Source organism: Spea bombifrons, chromosome 9, assembly GCF_027358695.1.
Source record: "Spea bombifrons isolate aSpeBom1 chromosome 9, aSpeBom1.2.pri, whole genome shotgun sequence".
NCBI classification, from domain to species: domain Eukaryota; kingdom Metazoa; phylum Chordata; class Amphibia; order Anura; family Pelobatidae; genus Spea; species Spea bombifrons.
Window position 1 is genome coordinate 29,911,120 of NC_071095.1, and position 27,458 is coordinate 29,938,577.

A 27,458-nucleotide genomic window follows, 5' to 3' on the forward strand; every position below is an offset into this window, starting at 1 on the left:
CACTACATGACTTATGGCACATGTCTCAGTAACCCAGATCCCACATCCTCCTAGGCCCACGGCTAGCAAAAACATGAGGTAGGAGACGCGCGCGCCACACTATCGGCCAAGCGAAATGCGCCGGGTGCGGAGACTGATCGCGGCACGCGCCGATGATACAGTCACGTGGGTTTTGGACGTGCCCCCCAGGCAGCACGCCAGTGCTCCAGATCAGCGCCGCGTGTCCGCTGTCCAGAAGTCATCGACTGGGGGTTATTAGTTACCCATGTAATAATACCACTAAACATATTGGGCTTTTGGACAGGATCGTAATCTTACAAACACCTCCGGGGGCTCCCAGCTAGACAGCGAGACTTTTTTTTTTTTTTTTTTTATGAGGAGTGAATTGGAGAAATGCATGAAATGGATAAAATAACAATGGCTGTTGGCACAGTTCATTCGAGGGAGTTTTTTCAAACATTTTTCCTATCATTGCCCCTTTAAGCTGCTGAATCTTTCAGAACTTTTTAAATACTGATTGCTTTAACCACTAAGCGCACCGCTAGAGAAGTGAATCGCAAGCAAATGTGGACAGTTACGTTACTTACCTTCCTCTTGACAAATTTATCCCAGTCAGTATTAGGAAACGACCTAAAAACACATAAAAAGGATATATGTTGTTTTAAATCAAACAAACAAACAGGCAAAACATACAATACTCCATTTGACCCCTTTTAAGATCTAGCTTGTTATCCACTACGCTGGAAGTGTCTCCGCTACCCTTTGCCGTATCGTTTCTGACCGACAGGCTTTCACACGAGTGCTCTGTGTCTGTATACTTTATACACGGATACAGTTGAGTTAATCATTTTGCGTAGCTGCACGACCAATGGTAACACATTGTCAGTTGCGTTTGTACATGCGCTGGCACCTTCCCGCTAAAGTACTGGGACGACAAACTGGAAAGTGCAGCTTGGACGCTGCTGGGTTCTACTTAGAAAGGGTTTTGCTCGATGCTCTGAAGCACTGCCTGATGTACTGCATTGGCTTTCTAGCTGGATATACGTTAATAGCGGATACATGTGTTCTTTCAAAGCCGCTCCAGCCACAGGGGCCTATAGAGTGGCGTCCATACGAGAGCCCAATACGTTTTAGTCATTGGGAAAAGACACACAATGCCTGTGTGGATGGACAGATGTCATATATATATAGATATATATATAATATATATAACCCCCGGCATTAATCGTGAACTGTAAAGCCATGCTAGCCATCGCATATATCCACAGCTGAGAAGCTCGGGCCACCGATGATAAGACAGGGCAGATCCAAGGCACGCCACTTACGGGGTGTTTATGACGAGCCGCTCCCACTGCCCTTTGATGTCGTCGTCTGACGGCTGCTCCGTGATGTACAGACCGTCAAACTCCACATTGCGAGCAATTTCTTTCTCTCGTTTCAATCCCACAAGAGGAACCTTTGGGGAAAGGGAAGAAGGTCACAGAACATCTGGCAGCGTTATTAACATTTTTAGTCTAGTTTTGTGTCGGATAGCGAATCAGCCACAGGTAAGACCGCAGTTAATCCCTTCAGTGGGAATCTGCCTTGATTCACTTTACTAGAAGCTCACTGGGGAAACAGGGTGTTTGTTGTTATTGCCAATAAATTGCCGAACCGTCAAACACAAGCTTTTCGTGGAATTCTTTGTTTGTGTTAAAAGGGCATTTCACTTCATCCCGAATGCCGAGCTTTGTTAGGAATATAATTACCAACGCTGCCCTACAGGTAAGGATAGAAAAAGGAAACAAGGTCAGCTGGGATTGATCGATGGGCGCATATGTAATCAGTGTTGCTCAAAAACAAATTCATCTTGGCAGGTGGATACCTGCAATCACGTATATGAACATCATGTGAAATACATGGCGTGGACCCGTTGTCAGGGAAGGAGACGGTATGGCTTGGTGACTGGTAGAAAGCATCCATTCACCTTAGGACTGTAGACAGAGCGACATCATTCTGCGCTGCCCCCGTGTCACCCATACGCGGACAGACAGAGGACCTCCGTACGCAAGCCTTCCGCGTGCCTGTAATGCAGCCGGCGTGGCAAATAGCGTACCTGCGTCTGGAATATCATCCCATTACCTACAACTCATCGGCCAGGTTCCTGAAGGCACTACGGTAAACTCTATCGACATTTTACAGGAAAGACACGTTCCGGTATATACAGTACCTTCAAGCAGTAATATCCAATAACGCAGAGAAACCACATTACATTATGGATGATAGCAAGGATGCGGAGGGTCGGAGCCATGTAACCGGTGTTCTCTTGCAGCACAAAATAAACCGTGCCTTCGTCTGCATCCTCCTCCTCCTCACACCTTCGAGTCGTTGTCTGGCTCTTCGCGAGAAGGTTCCTCTGTCACCTGCAGAGCAGCAAGCCGTTCACATCCGTTTAGGACCGTTCAAGCAAATATACTCCAAGCTTCCGATAATCCGTAGACGGTTCACCGTGTGTCAACTTGACAAAGCATTCAAACTCTTTACATACCTGTGATGGCGGCAGACCGAGCGACAAGCTTCTCAATCCTGAATGAATGCTATCAAAAACTTTTACAGGTAACGTTTGGCTTTAAGTTTAAAGTATAATAAAAATAAAAAGGATCTATGTCATTGTTCAACACCCGCCTGCCACGCATTCGGCCAGCTAAGCGGCATAACGAGCTGCGTACAGGGGAAAGCGGCGAGGAGCTGCTGTGTAAAAGAGACGATAAAAGCCGGTCTGGGGAACGGGCACAGAAATGTTGGTCTTCAAAGAAACTTCGCACAGGAAAAGAATTCAAGAAGAATGTCACAAAAGATTCTATTCCTACCACACTTTGACCGACGACCAGAGAAACATTAAAGAGACCATATTCTAGCGAGTGCTTTACCTTGTAGAACAACAGGATGAAGTTAATGGCAAAAGCAACAAACAGGGCCAGATATCTGAGATTGTAGAAATTCCAGCCCAGGTAGTTCTGAAATCAAGAAAAAAGGGTAAGACATTCAGTTTCTGGCGTTCTATTGCACGCACCGGAATTAACCGCCTGTCATATATATTTTATTACTAAACCATAGCAGATCACATGAAATCAGACATACATGGGTTTATGGGGGCAATTGGAATAGTACGAGAGATATATGTTGGCCACGTCTACCCAAACTGGGCTGCTAATCACAAGTCCCAGTGAAATGTAAAAGGGAGAAATAGGCCGTCTGGATTAGGCAGGGGGTCACAAAGCGAGGGGCTCTGTCTTCTGATGATCGGTAATCGTGGAGCTCAGATAAAGCTCAGAAGCAGATGTTCCGCTGGGCCCGTCTTTTCATTCTTTCCCTCTCAGCGAAAAAAATACGATTAGAACGTTTGGACGCTCAAAGCCACGCGGCAAGACACGCAGGACACATTTCTACATTTTACATAGTAAACGTTATAGTCAGGGTAAGGTCCCATCATTCGACATCAGGACCAACATTTGGAATCTTGGTTCTTCTAAATGAATGGTAACTAGAAACAGTCTAATGAAAGTGCCCTGTACAGAAGAAGACAAACGCTAAAGCGTCACCTGAGATAAAGGAGACGTTTCGGCTTCCATGCAGGAATTGGTCAGAAATGAATCGTTATTAGATGAAAACGTCACGTGAGCTTGAGGTGGGGAGACGGATAAAAGTCCCTGTATGTGTAGACTGTTATTGAACATCACTACAGTTTTGGCTTGGCCTGAGCCAGCAGGGAACTCACTGGGACAGATTCTTATGACGCGGTCACTTGCTGTCAGGGGCCAAATCTAATCTAAACGGCCGCTGGGTGCTGATGGCGCCGGCCGGAGCTTCTTTAATACTTTTTATCTTTAAACGTATTTAAATGTAATTTCTACGTCGTGTCACTGACATCCGGTGCTCCAGCAGTCTGAGTGCGAGGGGGCGGAGCTTTCACCCCTGACGCTGCTCCCGTCACTATGCGGCCAATCTTCTTTGTAAAGAAGCTCCGGCCGGCGGCATCAGCAGCACGCATCAGCCATTTAGATTGGCCGCATAGTGACGGGAGCAGCGTCAGGGGTGAAAGCTCCGCCCCCTCGCACTCAGACTGCTGGAGCACCGGATGTCAGTGACACGACGTAGAAAACGGCAGTCTGCAGCTACCAGGGAATGGAGGTCTACACGAAAAAGTGGGAGATGTACAAGGTTATTAAACCAATCTATATTTGTACACATTATATATTATTTTTTTGTATTAGTTAAAAAAAAATTCATAAACGGTAGTGTCACCTCCGTCCCCAATCAGCCCCTCCCAGCGTCACCTTTGTCTGCATTCAGCACCCCCATGTCATTGCTGTCCACATTCAGCTCCCCAGTGTTACCTGTGTCCCCAATCATACCCTCCCGGTGTCACCTCTGTCCACAATCAGCCCCTCCCAGTGTCATTACTATCCCCATTCAGCTCTCCAGCTTCACCTCTGTCCCCATTCAGCCCCCCATGTCATTACTGTCCCCATTCAGCCCCCCATGTCATTACTGTCCACATTCAGCTCCCATGTGTCAGCTCTGTCCCCAATCAGCTCTTCCAGGGAATTAATATTTCAGAGTGTATGGGCCCACTGGATCCTGGTAGGGTACTCATATTAGCCTTAAAAACACTTTCCCTGCTGCTGTGTAGTATATGTGCCATAATTCTCAGCCAGTATCATGGGGGACATTTACCTGGCTGAGCATCAGGGGGTCGTTAGGTTTTGCGTTTTTTTAAACCATCCTTTGTTGATATTAAACTGAGTTATGTTAAACCACATTTGAATCATATTTGTATTTTTAGAATCAATATGCGTTAGAAAATCAGGAAAAAATGGCCTGATTCGGTGGCACAATGGGCCACTTGACTTGCCCCCCAGGCCTTAGGCTGCCAGCCCTCCCCTGCTTGCTGTGATGTTTGAACCCCATTTAGAGGGTTGTCAGTGGTGGGTAAAGCCTGAGTTACACCTCAAAATAATGCTTCATTAACGCTCAGAATTTTAGAAATGAACTACACAAAAGTGAAGCACAGCAAAGAACCAGGCCCAGCTGCCAGTTTTCTTGCCTGATGAAGAATATTCTCTGAATCTCTTACCAACATCTTAGTTTGGAAGATCTCCAAGCCGGCCAGGACGTTTGCCATTAATGCTTCCGGCTCCTCTTTCTTCTGGCCGCGTCTTCTCTTCTTGATTTGACCCTGCTTGCTTTCAAGGAATTCAGACTCTTCCTCTGCCTTAGCTTTGTTCTTTTTCTCGCCGTCTTCCATGCTGAGAAAATAATTGTACGATTAGGTGCTGATGTACAGAGTACAATGGCTTTGGCTAACAGGCGGACCCAAGCTAGTCAAACACATTACTACTTATTGTAGTCATCCGTGCCAAGGCGTCGTTAAGTCACGCAAAGCGTAATACAGGCAGAAGTGCCGATATATTTCAGAGACCGGATAGCCAACAGATGGCTTCCCATGTGTTAGTCAAGTAGATGTCCCACTATTACACGTTGTACCAGCGTTACACGGTATAATATTGTTCTGCGCCTCAATACAACAGATTGAAAAGCCTTCCGGTTCCGGCTTTTCATTCACGTGTTAAGGATGCTCAAAAGCAATAAAGCAACATGGATTCATTGGAAGAATTATGCTTTTTACACAATCTAGGTATAATCTGACTTAGACTGTAAGCTCCTTAGGGCAGGGACCTCCTTTCCTAATGTATCCATACCCAGTGTACCCCAGTGTACTTGGCTACAGAATAGACTACATAACGCCCGTATTGCACTCTAAACTATAAAGTGTTGCGTTTCTTATTTTCCATCAGCTTTTTCTGTTCTTGGAAGTACTTTGGGAGACGGATGCTTTGATAGCAAGTTAATGAAGTTCAAAGCATGTTAGTCCATTTAATGTAATTCTCCTTTATCGAATTAATAATCAGCATTCAAAGCAAACCAGAGAAACATACTCAGCCTTCTCGGATTCGGCCTTCAGGTTGTCCTCTTGCTCTTTGGCAATTTCTACTGCCTGTAATCACAAGGTAGGGACTTCGCTAGACACAGATCGGCGCCGTTACATTTCCACACAAACAATTCAATTAGCATTGCTGTCGGCGCATCTTCAACATCTCTTACTAGCGTTGGCCGGGGCGGCTCGAGAACTTTGCCGCCAAACTAATAAATTCAGACAAGATTTTTGGCATAAAAGAAGTGATATTTCCCACAAAATCTCAGCTGTAGAAGGATTGTGAGATACCTAAGCACTGGTGTGCACAGATATGCCACATCACGTGGGGACATTATATACACATATACATATATTATAACACAAAAGAATCCAACCACACTTTTCACAAATAACATGATGTTATAAATATTGTGGTATATATAAGGATCTCATCCTCAAAACAGGGAAACTCCTGAAAACTTGTATACTTAGCATGAAAAGAGTTCTACACAAGCCCTTATATTAAAAAATATTATTTTATTGTACAAAAACATATAGATAAAAAACATATAGAATATTACATAGTATAGACAACAGAGGTTTCTAGGAAACTAATCAGAGCATATGGAGGAAATATGGCTATACATATATATATAAAGTGTCTCCAGTGCATGTAAACCATCAAATAATCATAAAGTGCTGAATCATTCAAGTATAATTTATATATTACTCTCTGTACAGTGCACTTATTGATTTTGGAAATATTATCAAGTGCATAATCAATATTGCTCACTATGGAGTGCACCTTTAAATTTTCTAAATGTATAAATCACCATAGACATCAAAAACCAATATGCAAGTAATCCAAATAATCGGAACCATATCCTGAGAGCATTATGCTCCTTACCCATATTGTCCTCCACTTCCCCTACGCCGTTTCGGTTCTCCTTTCTCTTGATAATATTTCCAAAATCAATAAGTGCACTCTACAGAGAGTAATATATAAATTATACTTGAATGATTCAGCACTGTTGTCTATACTATGTAATATTCTATATGTTTTTTATCTATATGTTTTTGTACAATAAAATAATATATTTTAATATAAGGGCTTGTGTAGAACTCTTTTCATGCTAAGTATACATGTACATATATACCTATACATAGCCACACGCATATAGATACACAATAACCTTCTAATTACACCCCAACCCAACATGTGACTATTTTAACACCGTTTAATTGATTATATGAACTGAAGGCTCATAAGATGTTCATATAATATTTTTCAGCCTGTTGAGGAAGCAAGATGGACTGGAAAAGGAGACGAGACAGGCAGAATCAATGATTGGAGACTGTGTCTTTCTCTGAGCACTTTGGAGAAGCTCCAGGTGACTTGGAAGTAGATGTAGTAGAAGGTTGGTGTCACCAAGATGACCGCTTGTAAAGAGTTTGTTTAAAATCTGGGTGTTGGGAACCACAGCTCACACGGAAATTCACTAGCATCGCGACAGTAATGACATTAAAGTAACTAGGAAAAAGCAGCAGAAGCTTCCTAACAGCAAATGTACTCATCCTGCCCAGAAATATTCAGCCAGGACGGAAGGCAATCGCTGGCACTATCAGCAGAGTGCGACCTTTCATACAGCTCCCTTATATCCAGGTATATATAACTTTGTATTACAACCTAGTTTGAGAAACACTGTGTTTGGGTTCTTGTAGCTTTTATTATTATGTCAGTAAAATAAGAAGGTGAATAAAGAGGCCATTGCAATAAAGAGATGAAAGTGTAAATTGTACATTTTTTATTGCAATTTTTATTCATTTAAAAATAATGTCTTTTTTTATCCCATTAATCGAAAAAATAATCGGCCAACTAATCGATTATTAAAATAATCGTTAGTTGCAGCCCTAACAGAGAGCGCCCCATGCAGTATATCTACAGAGATCGCCCCGTGCAGTATATCTACAGAGAGCGCCCCGTGCAGTATATCTACAGAGAGCGCCCCGTGCAGTATATCTACAGCAAGCGCCCCGTGCAGTATATCTACAGCAAGCGCCCCGTGCAGTATATCTACAGCAAGCGCCCCGTGCAGTATATCTACAGCAAGCACCCCGTGCATTATATCTACAGAGAGGGCCCCGTGCAGTATATCTACAGAGAGCGCCCCATGCAGTATATCTACAGAGAGCGCCTCATGCAATATATCTACAGCGAGCGCCCCATGCAGTATATCTGCAGAGAGCGCCCCGTGCAGTATATCTACAGCGAGCGCCCCGTGCAGTATATCTACAGCGAGCGCCCCGTGCAGTATATCTACAGAGAACGCCCCGTGCAGTATATCTACAGACAGCCCCCCGTGCAGTATATCTACAGACAGCCCCCCGTGCAGTATATCTGCAGAGAGCGCCCCGTGCAGTATATCTACAGACAGCGCCCCGTGCAGTATATCTACAGACAGCGCCCCGTGCAGTACATCTACACAGAGCGCCCCGTGCAGTATATCTACAGCGAGCGCCCCATGCAGTATATCTGCAGTGAGCACCCCATGCAGTATATCTACAGCAAGCACCCCGTGCAGTATATCTACAGACAGCGCCCCGTGCAGTATATCTACAGACAGCGCCCCGTGCAGTATATCTACAGCGAGTGCCCCTGCCCCATGACCGCTCACTGTCTAACTCTCGACTGTCCATGTATATTTTCTAAAACAAAGACATTCTTTTTTTTTTTATAAGAAACAGGCTACACATAGAGCGATGGTAGGCCAAAAATACTTCTGTTTTTTAAAGTAGTAAACGGAAGGACTTTGTTACCTGAGACTTGTCACCTCCCAGCACGTTCACCATGACCTCCATCACCGTCTCATGCATCCCCAGCACACGCATCAAGTTTGGATGCTGATAGAAGACTTTGTTGTTCATGATGTCGCTAAAAAAGAAAAGGTTATACATCACTAAGACCATAAATAACCAGTTCCAAGATGTCTCACATGTGGGGGTTTTCCATAAAAATACTCTTCTTATTTCATTTGACCTCGATTGTGCACAGGAAAGGGAAAGATGTACAAGGGATAGTACAGATACCCAAACCACTTATCTCCTGGTCTAATAGTATGTCCTTGCAGTTCTGGAAGAACAACTTATATACCAAAACTCATGTCCTACCATTGTCACAACAGATCAACTCTAACACTTATTTGCTGAAACCTACTCAAGACCATCAATCATCAGCATCTCCTCTTCTTTGCCCATACGGACACTGAGCAGAGAGCGGATTTGTCCCAGAGAAGCCAACAAATGAATAGTGTCTTCCACGGAGGCGGCGCCGATGGTGTAGGTTTTCCTCATGGCCCGTAAGAGCTCCCCGATGCTGTCATACTGTCGACGAAGAAGGCTGAACATAATGCGCACAAGTTCAGGGTCCTGGATGTGGTCTTCCTGAGCCCGACGCACCATGGTCTGCGATATGAGCTCCTTCAATGTGGCTGCAAGAAGAAAAGTCAAGCGATTGTCAATGTAATTGTTTACGTGATACTGTTTCTGTCTGGAAACGATAACCAAAGGTTGAACTTGATCTACTAGAAGTTACATTTACTTTTAGTGACCTACATTGAAAGGAATGCATAAAGACTTCATCAAAGTACCTTCAACAGACTGGTAAGATTACTAATGGGACACTTATAACCTTTATACTATTTAGTTCAGGTAAAATTATATAACATAAGCAAAACGTTAGCACTCATGCGATGTCAGACATAATGACAAAATCGTGATGTAAGCCACTGTAATGTAATGCAACGTAATCTAACACTAGATGCCAGCATCACACGGCAGGAGAAAGCCAATGGCTTCCTATCAGATGTTTGTATGTAATATTTTAGGCCATAGGCAGACCTGGTAGATTAGCAATGGCTGGGAAGATGCAATTTTACCCTGCACAAGTAGAGGCAATCGGGTACTGGTCATGTCATATTCATAGTGCCAAGCAAAACTGATCTGCCTGAGATTAGATTTCATCTCCAACAAACCTTTTCACACTTGGAGCTCACTCATTAAAAGGCTAATACTATAAAACTCAATATGCTCATTGGAACTGTTTCAAAGTAAACAAATGGAATATCCTATAGCTGGCCACTGGTTTCTTCCTTCCACCTTTAAAATATGTATTTTACGGCCAGCACACTCATTAAAATGGAACTGCTGCCATTAAAAACTTTCAGTATAGCGACGTTACGTTGGTGCTTTTTTATTTGTCATGCAGTGTAATTGCTTAGGAGATATTTAAACATTCTCCCCCAAAGAAGCTGGAGATGGGTGACAGTCTGTGGCAGAGCCAGCATTATCTGATCAACTTAGCGGACACAACTGTAAAATGGAGTATATAGGAAAAGTGCAAGGTCTGCTTTCAATCATTAATAAAGTTTGATCACACACAACAAAAACACAACGATGCTGCAGGAAACACTGGGAAGGGGCGCTGCTGGTGAGCTATATTTTCCATCTGTCCATCATTACGATATTTTGTCGATGGGAAAGATTTACAGTCATCAGTGCACCACGAGATCACCCTGTAGGATAGCATTGGCCTCAAAGTGGATAAACGTGAGCATCTAAAGTACGCAGCCAAAATTATAAGCGTACGGCATCCAAGTCACCTCTTTACTGAAGCTGTCGGGCTGCCGACAGGTGGTAGCGTCTCCTCCACAGCTGTAAACAAGTCACAGGTTTTTTTTTCATGCGTTATTGAAATATGACTCCCTGAACCGGGCATAAAATTAGCTCTGGTGTCTGATGGCTTATCATGATCTGTTGAGAGGGTACGTTTGGGAGGGCTTACCCTCACCCTAATAAGCTACTTCAATTTTGATTTTAGTTTACTTTTAGATATTAGCAGAGATTGAAGTGGATTAACAAGTGTCATATGTCACCTAAACCCAATGAATATCAGCAACACGTTGCCAGTAACCTCAGACATCAGGCAATGTTTTGTTAAGGAGCTTATATCACCGTAAACACCTCCAATTAACCCACGTCGTATTGCAAGCAAGGTAATCTATATGTATTAATAGCCAAAGCCTTCCAGCAACCCAGCTATTGCCATGCAGCATTCTGAACCAGAATGTCAGAAGTAAAATGGAGCAGCTTGGGTAAGGTTGGATGGAAGGGAATCCATTAGGTTTAAATTATAACAAGCTCTGTAGAAAAAACATGACGTATTTCTTTCTCTGTCATGATATTGCAAATTATGATGTAACTTCCCAACTTTAAACGCTGAAAATGAATGTATCAAAACTCTTATAGCTTATGATTTTCACTTCTCCAAGGGAGGTGAGATATGTGGCAAACCTGGCACATGTAATCAATTCTCTTTCCTAAATTAGTCTCCCTTTTGTGGAGGGGCTTGGAAGGAACAAACATGCTGATCCTAAGAAAAGGAAAATAACATTTCTGCTTCTATGGTATACGAAAAGGTGTCTGATCAACATTAATGAATGCTACATACTTGGGGATTTCTCCTCCTCCTCTGCTGGGTCCTGTTCTTCTGTCTTTGAGCGGCCTTTAATTTTGTATACCAATGTTCGGAGCCGACCTGTCCATGAAGTATCCTCCTCTTCCTCGTCCTCTTTGTGATGGTAGCAGTCTGAGACTTGTGGGGATACAAGGGTTAATGTGCAGTGGCGACTCTAGAAACAGTATATATGGGGGGCACACAAGATACCACAGTCAAACTCGGGGGGCATTAATAATTTCCACCATTAAATCATACCACTAAAAAAACATAATATTATATATATATATATATATATATATATATATATATATATTTATTTATTGCCAAAAGTAATGTACTATGGAATGATACTTTTGTTATTGGACAATACAATACTTGATCATTCAACATGGGAAGCCTGAAGCCACAATTTAGTACGACTAATCCTTGAAATCCTTTAAACAACACAATACCTTAACTTTTGCACTAAATGATTTCAGGGCCTAATATTAGATCCTGCTGCTGATATATATTAATATTAGCCCCAGTCGCCGATATATATTAATATTAGTCCCTGCTGCCCATAAATATTAATATTAGTCCCTGCTGCCCATATATATATTAATATTAGCCCCAGTCGCCGATATATATTAATATTAGTCCCTGCTGCCAATATATATATATATATATATATATATATATATATATATATATATATATATATTAGACCCTGCTGCCGATAGCAGGTATAGATCAACACATTAACACACAAACCCAGCTTTGCATTTATAGATCAATTGAAATTCACTTGTGATCTCAGCACTGAAGGTATATATCAAACAGAATCAGACATACAAATCCTGTATTTGCAGGTATACAATAATAATATATGAAACGTAGCATCGCAAGTATACATCAAATAAATACATGGAAACAGCATTGCAGGTATTAATCAACTGAACAAGACATACAAACCCTATATTTGCAGGTATACATAAATAATGTATGGAAACATAGCATTGCAGATATGGATCTACAGAATAACACAGAAACCCAGCTTTGCAGGTACAGATCAATTGGAATTCACATAAAAACACGGCATTAAAGGTATATTTAAAACCCCCTAAATTACAGGCATAACACACCCCAAAGCAAGCCCTGGCGTCCACAATGTCCACAAAGAACCTGGCCAGCACCCAGATAACACACATACGATTTGCCATCTTTGTCCCATGTACATCCGGCCTGTGCCATCTCGGTCCCCAAGGCTCAAACATCCTGCTAGTGCCATCTTTGCCCTTCCACAATTATACATCTATGAGACACACAAACACATTAACTCATGCTCTCCCTCATTCAGACAATTCATTCACACATTAACTCATGCTCTCCCTCATTCAGACAGTTCATCCACATATTAACTCATGCTCTCCCTCATTCAGACAATTCATCCATTTTAAGAAACTACGCCCCTTGGAGCTTCAAATGAGGGGCTACATGTATTTCTAGGACAAAAGTTGAGTGCACAAATAATGATGGAATATGTCGCTTTGGCTAGAAAATATGTTTTTCCTAGCCATAGCGACATGTTCATTTGTGTCTAGCGCACTCCAGGTTTGTACTAGAAACACAGCCCCTCATTAGATGCGCCAAGTGGTGTAGTTCTTGCAAATGTGTACTTTTTGGCCCATAATTTAACTTCCTACATGAGCAGTAATGCCACGTCAAGGCTTCAACCCTAATTACTGATCATTCACACGCCTTTCATATCTCCATTCGCTCGCAGAAGCACACACCATACTTGCCATACATTCACTCACAGAAGCACACACACCATTCTTTCCCCTTACAATCCAAAAGAAATGATGGTAAAGGGAGAAAATAAATCACTTTTACAGGAAAAAAAAGGTTTGCAGTAAAAATGCAAGGCACTCCAGGGATGAGATGGTTACTCACGTACCACACAGGCTAAATGGCTGATTTAAATAATATTTGCAGTTCATCAGGATTTCAAAAATTGCCTCCCTCTACCATTGGCTAAATTTAACCCCATGATCAAAGGGATCATGGGATTAAAAATTAGTATAGGCCATTTTTGAAAAGGGAATGTGACTTTTTATAGCTATATGATCGCTGTGGTAACATTGGCTACCACAGCGATCATTTAGCTAGAATACTTAAACTTTTTTTTTTTTTTTTTTAAAGTTTAACTACTTTAAGTTTAAATCATTTTTTTTACTTTTTTTTTTAACGTAATGTTTTTAAATTCTTACAAGCTATATACCATTATATACCGTTGGAAAGGTGACATAATTACCTTTCCAACAGTATATGTTGGGGGTCTGTAGCTGCTTAGATGCCTGAGATACAGGCATCTAAGCAGCATGCCCCCATACCGCTTTAACTGACAATCGTCAGTTATTAATACAGTTGCGCGGTGACGTCATCGCGGCATTGCGCGTGCCGTCACCGGCCAGATCGGGTGGCCCCGGTGATGCCCTTCAGTGTGAGGGACAGATCGCCGGGTAGGTGGTGATGGGGGTCCACAGACCTCCATCAAGGTAAGATAGTGCTAGCGACGGCATGGTGCCGTCGTTAGCACCTGACTGGGACTGCTAGCAACGGCACCATGCCATCGTTAGCAGTCAAGGGGACTGTTCTGGGTGCCTCAAAATTCGGCGGGGGGGCAACAGGGGGGGCAAGGAATATCCTAGGGGGGGGTAATGCCCCACCCCCGTAGCGACACCACTGTTAATGTGTATTTAGCATTTTCAAACCGATGTTCCTTCTTTGTATAATCCCGTTATGTTTATTGGTGCTGCTTCCTGTCTGCACTGCCATTATCTTGAGGTGATGGTTTTGATCCTTTTTTGTGGTGTGAACTATTGGATTGTATTAATTAAATGGCTGAGTTAATTTCCTTATGTTAACTTTCCTTTTGTATACAAAGTACTTGGTTGTTTGTAGTGTTTGACCCACCCCTTGTTTTCCTATATAACCTTGTCTGCCTTGCAATAAACAGAGAAGTCTTCCCCAAGAGTATGGTGTGCGTCTCTTTCTTGGGAGGGCTGCGGAGTCTTGGGATCTGTTGTCAGCATTGAGCTTAACACTTGGCAGCCTCTGTAAGGGCTGTACTTGGGGGCAGAGGGATCAATACCTGCCTCCCTATCCAGTGGTTAAAGGACTCGATGCCTACCCCAGCTCAGGTCAAACCTGCTACCGTCTACTGACCCTTCAGCCTCGCTCCAGAAGTTTCCCCTACTGAGACCAGCATCCTGGGGGAGATACAGTCACCGACTTGACCCCGGTCTCAGCAACGCTCCTTTGTGGACGATCCATCCTGGGGGAGAGGCTGCTCCAGGTATCCGTATCGTCACACTCTTCATCTAGCGGAACGTCTTCATATCAACAAGAGGCAATACATTGTTCAATAAACATTCTTCAGTTCAGTTAAGCATTTCCAAATCTTTCTCTTTCACGATGCCTGTAACTGTCTGTATTCTAGGGCTGCAACTAACGATTAATCGATCAATCGGATAAAAAAAATGAATGGACATTATTAAATTATTTTAAATAAATGAAAAAACAAATGATGTGAAATACAAACAGCAGAATAAAAAAAAACTTTGATAAAATGCATTTCTTGTCTTTATTTCCCAACCAGCCCCCCCCCCCCAATTTATGCACATTTGAGCCCAGGCTTGCCACGCTGCCTCCCAGACATGCCATGCTGCCTCCCACATATGCCACTCCATGCTGCCTCCCACATATACCACTCCACACTGCCTCCCACATATGCCACTCCACGCTGCCTCCCACATATGCCACGCTGCCTCCCACATATGCCACTCCATGCTGCCTCCCACATATGCCACTCCACGCTGCCTCCCACTTATGCCACTCCACACTGCCTCCCACATATGCCACTCCACACTGCCTCCCACATATGCCACTCCACGCTGCCTCCCACATATGCCACTCCACGCTGCCTCCCACATATGCCACTCCACGCTGCCTCCCACATATGCCACTCCACGCTGCCTCCCACATATTCCACTCCACGCTGCCTCCCACATATACCACTCCACACTGCCTCCCACATATGCCACGCTGCCTCCCACATATTCCACTCCACGCTGCCTCCCACATATTCCACTCCACGCTGCCTCCCACATATGCCACTGTGCCTGATATGCCTTGTACCCCAGATACACCACTCCGTCCTCCCCAGACATGCCACACTGCCTCCCAGACATGCCACACTGCCCTCCCCACATATGCCTTATATACCCCCAGATATGTCACTCCATCCTCCCCAGATATGCCGTATACCCCCCAGATATCTCATAGTCCCCTCATAGAGTCACAGACCCGTTCGCATCACACTGACACCATACTTTTATAAATAAGTACTGGGTTAATCTTCACGGCCCCCAGGATTTAGATTCCCCTTAGTCTGCCCCCCCTTTACCTCTAACTGCACCTTAAGTTTACTTTATTAAATTAAATTAACCCTCAGTCCTCATCATTACATTAACCCTAAACAACCCATTAACCATAACTACCCCTAAATTAACTCTAAATACCCCATCAAACACAACTACCCTAAATTAACCCTAAACACCCCATTAACCACAGCATCTCCTAAATTAACCCTAAAGACCCCATCAACCACAACATCCCCTAAATGAACCCTAAACACCCCATTAACCACAACTGCCTCAAATGAACCCCACACACCCCATTAACCACAGCTGCTCCTAAATTAACCCTAAACACCCCATTAACCATAGCTGCCCCTAAATTAACCCTAAACACCCCATTAACCATAGCTGCCCCTAAATTAAACCCTAAACACTCCATTAACCATAGCTGCCCCTAAACATCCCATTAACCATAGCTGCCCCTAAATTAACCCCCACCTCCCCTAACTTTCAGCAGCCCAAATATTAATTTTATACTTACAGTTATATGAGTGTCACAGCCATGTGGTTCTGGCCTTCTGGGAGAAGGAAGGGGCGGGGCCAGTTGTCACAGTGATTACAGGGAGGGACTGGTAAGTAGGAGCTGCTGCTGTGAGTCAGACTAAACGGATTATATAATGAGGGGTATTTTTCAGAGTGTTTGCTCTGAAAAAAACCCTCATTTTATAATCGATAAAAATCGATTCAACTAATCGATAATTAAATTCGTTGGCAACGAATTTTATTATCGATTATTATCGATTTTATCAATTAGTTGTTGCAGCCCTAACGAGATTTAATCATAATACCGACACTCGGGGTCACCAACCCGAGCCACAGCAACAAAAGGGTTAAAAGTACAGTTTGGGTTTGATTGGGAAAGGTGAGTAAAGAGATTCTCTTACCGCTGCAGCGATCGCCGAGCCGGACTTGTGGTTGATGGAGGCCAAGGTTACCGCGGCGATGAAGAAAAACAGGGAGCTCGACCCCGAATTCACCAAATCCTACGACAAAAGAAGAAGACACGTGAGATTCTGGCGCAGCGCATGTCCGCTTCATATACATTTATATACATTATACCCCATTCTATACATTACACTCCGCCCTGTTGGGGTAAATACAAAGTATGTATATCTGTAATTAATATGTGCTTGATTAAGTTTGTGTGTATATATGTATGTATGATAGCTGCAAGCTACTTAGGGGGGAAGTAACAGGAAAGACAGCTGTAAGAAGATATCACACCTATACACTATGTAGAGAAGGAAGGAAATGCATCACCTGGAGATAGGCATGGGAAACATAGCAAGTCAATAACATCACACGGTGGGGTCTTGGGAACACAGGACAGGGACCTCATTTACACATCAATAGAGAAATCCCTTCTAAAGACGTTGTAGAAACACACAAGGGGAGACTGGATTGGAGAGTCTCACCCTTGGCACATCACCCACACAGCGCACACACTTAGCAGCAGATATTAGATAGATGGGATGTTTGTGAGTGGTATGAATGATTGACATCTGTATATCACTGTAACTCTGGTTTTGTCTTTGCTGTAACATAAATCTGGGCAGATTCTAATTAAAGCTCTCTCTCTGGTAAGAATCTTGGGTTGGCTGTTTTATTGTAATATCGGGTAGAAAACCTTAGTAGAACTAGACATATATATTATCTGGAAAAGGGGATACGGTTATATGTTAGTTCTTGGAGGAGGTAACAAGGGGTATTACATTTATCATTAATACACAACGCAGAGCGGATTATTCTCCACGCATATCAATTGGTGGTATTGGTTTGAGAGAGGAGAAGTATATACAACACGCCCCATCACCGCTCCAGTTACCTACTTTTATATACATTATACCCCATTCTATACACTCCGCCCCATCACCACTCCCGTAACGTACTTTTATATACATTACACCCCATTCTATACATTACACTCCGCCCCATCACCGCTCCCGTAACGTACTTTTACATACATCACACCCCATTCTATACATTACACTCCGCCCCATCACCGCTCCCATAACATACTTTTATATACATCACACCCCATTCTAGACATTACACTCCGCCCCATCACCGCTCCCGTAACATACTTTTACATACATCACGCTCCATTCTATACATTACACTCCGCCCCATCACCACTCCCGTAACGTACTTTTATACACATCACACCCCATTCTATACATTACACTCTGCCCCATCACCGCTCCCGTAACGTACTTTTATATACATCACCACTCCCGTAACGTACTTTTATATACATCACCCTCCATTCTATACATTACACTCTGCCCCATCACTGCTCCTGTAACGTACTTTTATATACATCACACCCCATTCTATACATTGTGTAATCAGAACTGCCGAGGGCCGTGCTGTGCGTAGAAGCACAAGAGCTGACGGTCTGCCGGAGACGCCCCCCAGTTGACCTCCATCGGTATTGGAATGAATTTTGTTGCTGTGAATGAAACCCGATTCACAGCGTGACCCAAAGGCCGGCGCAATAATCTGCAGCCAGAGATGCTGAAAAAGCTCCTTCCAGGTCTCTGGTTTTCTGCCATTTATCCCGTAACCGCAGGAATAATCCGCAGTGCTGTACGCGGAGCCGCCTCGTCATAACGGCTTTACAGAGAAACTGCATCTCTGCTGCTGCAGCAATATTTATATTCCTGTAGTCACAGATGCAGGGCACAGCTTCCTACCCCAGCAAGGGGCATTTCTATAAAAGGGGGTATTGGAGGGGAAACCGCTGGCGATACTAGTAGATCGGACCCTAAACTCGGCCCTCACTGCTAGAAAAAATACCAAAACAAGGAAATTAGATGCAAAAATATTATAATGAAGGGAGGGAAGAAGCGCGTCCCCGGCGGCCTGCGGGGTAAAGAAGCTCTCGGTAGGAAACGACCTGCAGCCCCCAGCGACCCAATAAATATCCAAACGATTGACGGGTGGGGAATGGGGCAGATTTCTAAACGGTGGAATCAGAAACACGGACACAGCGGCGAGTGTACAACGCCGAGTAATAGAAGGCGACTACCCCGGTCGGCGGATTTACTGCTCTGTTCTGGAGAAATAAGGCATCTGCAGGAGTCGAGCAGCCCGAATATCGGAGACTTGCCCGCAGCTGGATATGCCGGGCCGATACCTGAAAGACAGCGGCAAAGACTTCCTGAAGGACCGGGCTCGCTCTACTTAATTAACACACTACGTCAAATCCAGGAAAGAATGGAAAGAATGAAGGCCACCCGAGGTCCTGATTCTTGCAGAAAGCCAAAGGGACTTTGGGGGAAAATTCAGGAATTGGCAAAAAGAACGCAAAAATGGCTCCCGACAGACGGGGTCTGCGGCTCATCGACGACTTACAGAAACGCTGACTTCTAGGACAGGCGACAGAGACACGGATTGAAGACGCTCAGACGCTGTGAACAGGAGACTGTCAGTGCACTCCCACAGGGGCATTTAATTAAATACCCCGTCTCCTATATTACGCACTAAATGGCAGGGGTAAAGAGGTGAGGCCCCTGCACCTGTATGACAAACACTGCTCATTGTTAAAGGGAAAGCCCCCGCATCTGGTTTTAGTACTTTCTATACTTCTGGCTACTGGTTTGCTCCCAGTTGAAACAGGGTTTGATTTCTCTATCCACGGGGCAATGTGTATAAAGAATAACTCCGGCGCAGCGGCAGGAGTGGAGCATTCCCCATAGCAACCAATGGAACGTTCCTGCCGATTGATCCACTTTAACCGTTTGCGCCGGAATCCGCAGCTTTTCAGTGAAACATTGGGTGGTTTGGTGACGCTCGGCTACTCCTCCAACCTGGATTGCATAAAATAAACTCATTCACACCAGTTTTTACAGACATGATGTTTTATCATAGAAACACATGTTGATTTGCTCAGATCTTCTAGGGACAGTAAAATTCTTTGGGGGAGTTGCAGTTACGAGTTCGGACACGGAGAGTCACTGTTGACGTGTTGATTGGCTGGGAAGGAGGAGAAAAATCCACTGGAGGGGTGATATAATATAACACAAACACATTTCTGAATTGCTTCCCCACAGCTTCCCGTACACTCCATCCTACAATATGACTGTAGGGGGTATTTAACCCCGTAACAAAGTAACATCATAGGAATCCACCACAAGAGGGCGATACACACATAACCGTCATTTATACGGTGCATATAATTTCCGCAGAGTTATTTACAGTCCATACGATAAGAAGCATTATTACTAGAACAAACAGCCTGACGCCGTCACATTCTGTAATTATTACAAATAAGCACACGCAGACGGGGGTTACTGCGATGATAGTTTATTGAAGCCAGAAACACCATCCTCCTTAGTTATACCAACATTACGAAGCTCCCGTCTGGTTTCTGCTCTATAACAGGACCAAGGACTGTGAAGTGTTAATATTTTTAACAGAACATCTCTTAACATTGACTTTTCAAGGAAAATCATTACAAGGTAAGGAAATAAAACAATCCCAATACCGGGTTAGAGGAAAAGCCCAGGACCCCAGTTACATCCGTATTTCTTTTTAAAACACGGCTTCCGTCTCCTCTGGTCGATCTGAAAATATGCAATTGCGGCTTTACAGTCGCGGAGTCCGGGGAGGCAGTCGCGGAGTCCACACGCAGCAACGCAAGCGATCAGGAGCGATAAGAGTTCTGTCTCCAGCGGCCGTGGAAGCGCAGAGTCCGGCTCAGGGAGATCACACGATGACAGATGCTGATAACACAGAAATTATACACAATGCAATGGTTACACTAATTAACATTTCCCTCGCTGGCTTCTATTTAAAGGAACACTTTAGGGCCCCACTTTTTCCAAAACACTCAAAGGAAGATGGGGAAATGCTGTGCTTGCCTACAGATTAAACTATGCATCATCCAGGCCTGGATCACTAATTAAAATATACATACAATAGGGCTGGCTCATTAACCCAAACTATACACTAATAGTAAGGTCACATATCCCAAGTGGAGTAGTAATTAAGTCCTTTTGTAGCAGCAATTTGTGTGAAAACAATGAGAATTACCTCTGTAATTGTATATTTATTGATGGAGACTGGGAGACGGCAGCAGAGACTAGGAGACAGTTATGGCGTTTGGGGAGACTGGCAGATGGCAGTGGAGGGCAAGAAGCCTGTCAGACGGCAACGGAGACCGGCAAAAAGGTAGTGGAGACTGGGAAGACTGGCAGACAGCAGAGCAGCAAATGGCAGAGGAGACTGGGAAGACAGTAATTGGGTCTGGGAAGATTAGAAGAAGGCAGCAGAGTCTGGGGAGACTGGCAGAAGGCAGCAGAGACTAGGTGGGGGACTGGCAGATGGCAGCAGAGACAAGGTGGGGGACTGGCAGATGGTAGCAGGAAAAAACTCAACTATACATCTTACAGGGCTGAATCCTATTCAAGTATACAACATACAGGGCTGGCTCCTTAATTGAACTATAAATGTATGGTTAAGTCAGAGGTTTAAATGCAATATAAGAAAGTTTTAGCTCACTGTCTGAGTGATAGATAAATGGAACAGCCTCCCAGCAGAAGTGGTAGAGGCTAATTTACATATGCATGCGAATATGTATACCGCTCCTGAAACCTGTTTCATAATTTAAGCGGTTCTGGTGCCGCCGGTACTTATCCTGTAGTCCCTTCATGCGGCCATAGCTTGTAATAATATCTGGCATTCATTTTATTAGTAAAGCTGCTACGGCATTGTAATTTCTTATCCTATATCGCCCTCGTGTGGACATACTTTGTGATTGCAACCCGTTTTTAAAGCGCTGCTGTACAGGGTGTAAATTTAGTGTAGCTTGTGTCTAGGATGGCTTTTGTGACATTTAATTAGCAGCAATGTCCTGCTTATGTTTTTTTAGCTGTTATATTATTACCTCACAGACCCAATGAGCTAAAGAAAATGAGTAAACCACATATACCATACCTACGATCCGCCACATCAAAACAACCTGAGTTGCAACCCGCCATCTTAGAACACCCTGATCCCGTTGGCCATCTTGGAACACCTAGTTGCAATACGACATTTTTGAACTCCCTGTTTCGGTCAGCCATCTTGGAACACCTACATGCGATCCGCCATCTTGGAACACCCAGTTTCTGTCGCTCACCCTGGAACATCCAGTTGCGCCCTTACAAAAACATTACTGCAGTATTACTGCACATTTACTGCATTTGTACTTCACTGTACTGCAGTTTTAATGCAGTATTACTGCACATTTAGTGCACTTTTTTTTTTTATATACTGCAAACCTACAGTTGTACTTCAATGTACTGCAGCTTTATTGCATTTGTACTTCCGTACAAAAATAACTGCAGTACAACTGCAGTACAGTGAAGTACAAATGCAGTAAAACTGCAGTAAATGTGCAGTAATACTGCAGTAAAAGTGCAGTATTGCAGTTTTTTCTTGTCCAAAAAACTGCAGTGTTACTTCAGAAAAACTGCAGTAATTTTTTCGTAAGGGCGGTGCGCCATCTTGCAACACCTATAGGTTATTTATAGGGTTAATTAGGTTATTAAGTGTTTGGGTATTTTATTACCTCTAATAACAGACCTGTCATTTTAGGTCTCCCCTGGCTCAGGAGACATAACCCTCTCATAAACTGGGAGGCTGGTGTACTTCAGTTCTCCTCCTTATATTGTACCAGTCACTGTCTAAAGACTACATCCATCTGTCTCACACAGACCGTTTCTCTCCAAGAGATTCCCCTTCCCTATCAAAAATTTAAAGACGTATTCAAGTAGAAGATTGCTGACAAATGACCCCCTTCAAGACTGTATAATTGCCCCCATTGACCTCCTACCTGGTGCTACTATACCCTTCGGCCGTATTTATCCTCTCTCAGAACCAGAACTCACTGAAAGACTATTGTCACGGAAGCCTCCGTGCCATGGGCTCCTGGAGGGGACTGAGTGCCAGCCTCCTTCCTACAGACTATGGGCCCTGGTGAGTGCCACATTACCCAAATCATAAGAGACTATAAAGACTGAAGCTTGGAAACAGATTTGGGGTTCCTGCATTTCGGGACTGTGAGCGATGTCCCTTTACTTTGATTGGGGATATTGCCTGTGGATTGCGGGGAATTATTGTCCTGAAAGGAGAAGTCGCTCTTGAGGACCCCGGTCGGTCCGTCACAACTATATTGAAGAAAATCTTGCCAAGGGCTTCATACGACCCTCCACTTTTCCTGCTGGAACCAGGATCTTTTTTTGTTTATAACAAAGATGGGGCTTGCGCCCATGCATCGACTACCGGGAGCTAAACAACGCCACAATTCAGAACCGTTATCCATTGCCACTCATCCCAGAACTGCTAGAAAATGTACGATCTGCAAAATATTTCACCAAATTTGACCTACGCGGGGTTTATAATCTGGTGAGGATACGTAGGGACGATGAGTGGAAAACGGCGATACTCAACTGGCCAGCTCCTACAGACCGAAAAGGAATACAACGGTTCATCGCCTTCGCAAACTTTTATCGTAAATTCATTCGCTATTTCTCACGAACAATACAACCTATCACCAGCCTCTCTTCTAAAAAAAACAAAGATTTATTTGGACCGATGGATCATTAAAATTTGGAGTATCTACGTTCGGCAAGACATCTGCCACCTCGATTAGCAAGATGGTCACTATTTTTTACCCAGTTTCCACTGCACATTACTTACCGTCCAGGGTCTTGTTACGTCAAGGCGGATGCCTTATCCTGGATGTATGAATTAACCTCGTCATCTTCAGATCAGGGCACAATCCTCTCCCCTAACCATTTCCTAGCTCATCACTATTTTGGGATAAAAAGAACAGTTTGAAGTAGATTTTTTCTAAGCTAAAGGAGAACAGGATTTCATACAAATACAAACCCCATACGAAAACACACAAATAAAACGAACGCTTAAATATGAATGATGTCATACTAATAGAAAACGCACAAGGTATAGCAAAAGCTTAGATGTAGAATTATTTGGGGAGTTAAGTAATGGCAAACAGCGCAAACAATAATGATAACCATGTGTATAAAATGTCCATACCTGGCCAAAGCGGTCCTTCTACCTCAGAGTAAAAATCACTCCGCATACCGGCTTTAAGACGTCTCTCTGCTTGCAGGATTTGGGCCAATCTTCTACAATACGACTTCCAGATAAAATTTCCTGCGGTGGGTAAAATATAAAAAGAAAAAAGAAGAAAGAAGAATCACTATTATTGGTGAATTAGATGATTTGCATTGGATACATTTACTTCAAACACAGTTCTTCACGTATACAGCGTGATAGCAATACTAATACTACACATAACATCAAGTCGCTTTTAAATCAAAAAGGCCATCCAATTATTATTTAAATAAGTGTCACAAAATAAATTTTCAAAAAAAATATTGAACACAGTTTTTCAGGCAGCTGCATATGAGCCATTTGAATGTTTGTGGGAAACTATAGAATGACTTGGTCTTAATCACCCACAGTGACCCTCAAGCCTAGAAGTTGAAACATTTTATTTGAACCCATAAAATCTGAAAGCCTATAAGCCGTATTAACATGTGAAGTGCGTCTGTGGACCAAACTGAAACGTCTCCTCCGCTCTGTGCGCCCTCTGGTACAACTGATGCCAGCCGCGAGCCAAAATAATAAGCGCCATTGACAGGGCATGTCATCAATTAGAAACACATACATATCATCTAACGTCCACGCAATCCCCATAAATCCCACATCACGTTGTCCTTGCAATAAAATGCTCGACTAGAAAATCTGAGCGTGGCCAATTTATTTTTGCCCCCAAAAAAAACACAGAAAGGGAGGCGAACCCATAAAGAAGAGCTCAACAAACCACAGAGGGGGACCCATCGGGAATCCGGCAGCCTATGTTTTCCTTGCGGTGAAGCAGGCGGTGGTGTGAAGCACCCAGCATGTTATGTGACCCTGCGGGGTAGCTTCACGGCACTCTCTTAACCTCAACCCCACAGGAAAGCACAGGGTGCCGGATAGAAGACTTTGAAAGAATTGGATCTTTGGCAGTAACACTAAAACACAAAAAGCCTGAGTCTTTTGCCCTTTAATTTAGTGCCGGGGGGGGTAATCTAAAAACATAATTCGGAGGGGGGGGAGCAAGACTCCTAAATATTTTGGACATACACATTCAGATTCCGGGGTGCTGCTGAAATGACCAACAAACTCAACAGCGAATACCATTCAAGAAATCACCAGTCTGAGGCATAACATTTTAGAGTCACACTATACGTCCATATATTTTGATGCATCCTTTATAATCCTTTACGGCTATTTCAACTACCAAGAAGCAGTCCTTAAAGACCACCAGTTTTCTAGCCAACAGGTAACCATCTGGCAGTGGATGAACCAGGGGCAGGTGGATGAAAATCATGATCACTCAGCGTGACTTTTCATTCTAGGAAAATACAGTTGCAGATGTTCTAAAGGAACGCCCAAGGATTCCACACAAAGTAGGATGTATTCCAGATGTTGCTGATCTCAATGGCCGCGTCACAGAACACTGCGCATGTCTAAAAACAGCAATCATGTGGTTCTTTTATGGAACAAAGAAAAGTGTAATTCTTATAATGAATTACTAGGAAGCAGCAGATGTCATTAGTGCCGGCTTCAAAGGGTCCACTTCTGTAGCAAGAAGTTTTGGGGGCTTCCAGAGGGCCAACATTCCACCCCAGTTTAGGAAGCAGATCTCTAGCAAATAAAGAATGACAGGGACGCCTCAGATTCCACAAGGACTAGAAAGCCTTAGATCCCAAAAGAAACCTAAAGCTGAGCTACTTTCACACAAACATCCAATTCGTAGACATTTACATGAAGAACAAGTCCATCCACACATTACTCAACAGCTAACCAACAGATAGACCAACCTACCTGAAACACCACAGACATCCCCAAAACCCAATCATCTACAGTCCAGCCGTCAGATACAATCGCATTAATATATATATATATATATATATATATATATATATATATATATATATATATATATATATATATATATATATATATATATACCTAATATGCAGGATAATAACTGCCCATTATTATATATATGTGCGTAATATGCAGGATGATAATAACTGCCCATTAATGTGTATATATATATATGTGCGTAATATGCAGGATTACAGCCCATTATAATGTGTGTGTGTGTGTGTGTGTGTGTGTGTGTGTGTATATATATACATACATACCTACCTACCTACCTACATACATACATACATACATGGGATCATGTAACCACACAGTCTTAAAGTTTGAAATACCACATAAGGCTGAATTCTTTCTAGAAATTGTAGTCCTTTTATTAAAAGGTCTGTAAACAAACATAAATAAAACAAACAAAAAGAAAAACCTTGCTCTCGGAGCACTTACCGACAAACAGCAACTAACTCTCGTTGGATGGTTTACCCGCTACCAACAAAACCATTTACCACAGACCTTTTCGTTTAGAAACCATTCAGAAGATTCTTTAGGAGAAAAATGCAGTCTCACTCACTGCTTGTGTGTTTTTCACCTAAATAACTCACAGGGATCTTTTTTTTTTAGCAGCCCCCTGCTGCTCATTGGTAACAGGTGAGTAACAATCTGAGAGAACCAGAACTCCTGGACTGGCTCCATCACCTGCTGCAAGTAAACTGTGGAGTGGAGCACTGGCCCTCCCTTCTCTCCAAATGCTCCACCCCAGGGACCCAAACGTAACTACAGTATTACCATTATTTTGTCGGTAACAAAACATTCTCCCTGGGGTTATCAATCAAATACATTGCACTGCAGTATTTTGTGAGAAATGTATATGTTATACACCGCCATGCCCTATTCCCTGTCACAATATACATATATATATATTTTGGGTGACGGGGAAAGCGACATGAGTGGGTTTTACACAAAGTAATTTAATCTCCTAACCAGACGGCTGGTTTGTCCTCAGATTTTATTCCTATAACAACGGCTGTCTGGCCAACAGGGTCACCACCACCACCACCACCACCACCACCAAGTCAGATCGCAGATCCCGCTCGGAGGGGGCGGCTGTACTCATATAATATATATATAATATATAATATATAATATAATAACTCACACTTACGCTTCTGTCGCTGGGAGACTAAACCACGACGCACTCCGCATGGGGAGATCCACAGATTCAGAACTTTTCACCAATCCAGGCTCTGGGTGCTCGCTGCTCTCTTATGGGGCGGAATAAAGATGTTCTTTTAATGAGGGGGCCATCTGCAGAGCCTGGGAAGTGGTAAGATTTATCCCCTCCAGGCTTTGAAGCCCCCTCGAGCAGTAATGAGGAGCAGGAATGGAGGTGGGGTACTGCTGCTCTGTAACACTTGTCCTCACTGGGGTTATTTTGCCCTCACAGTGAGCTGTAATGATGTCACTGCATTACATGCTGTGTCTCCGCGCTCACTATGCATTATACAGGGTGACCCCTGCCATTAATACCATCTGAAAAGAGCTCCCTGTTTAGTAAATAAACCCCAATCACGGCCAG

General features: G+C 43.4%; 1 protein-coding gene across 1 annotated transcript; it reads right to left on the minus strand.

Annotated features, from left to right (window-relative positions):
• Positions 1 to 506: 506 nt before the first annotated feature.
• On the minus strand, positions 507 to 18,545 carry LOC128504416 (ryanodine receptor 3-like). Its single transcript, XM_053474444.1, has 11 exons — positions 18,417 to 18,545; positions 16,819 to 16,917; positions 11,463 to 11,643; positions 9,171 to 9,444; positions 8,774 to 8,888; positions 5,979 to 6,037; positions 5,117 to 5,288; positions 2,850 to 2,996; positions 2,210 to 2,395; positions 1,326 to 1,456; positions 507 to 630 (listed from the first exon to the last, which is right to left on the minus strand). The coding sequence occupies exons 1-11, from the start codon at positions 18,543 to 18,545 to the stop codon at positions 507 to 509; spliced, it is 1,617 nt and encodes a 538-aa protein (XP_053330419.1).
• Between the last annotated feature and the right edge of the window lie 8,913 nt (positions 18,546 to 27,458).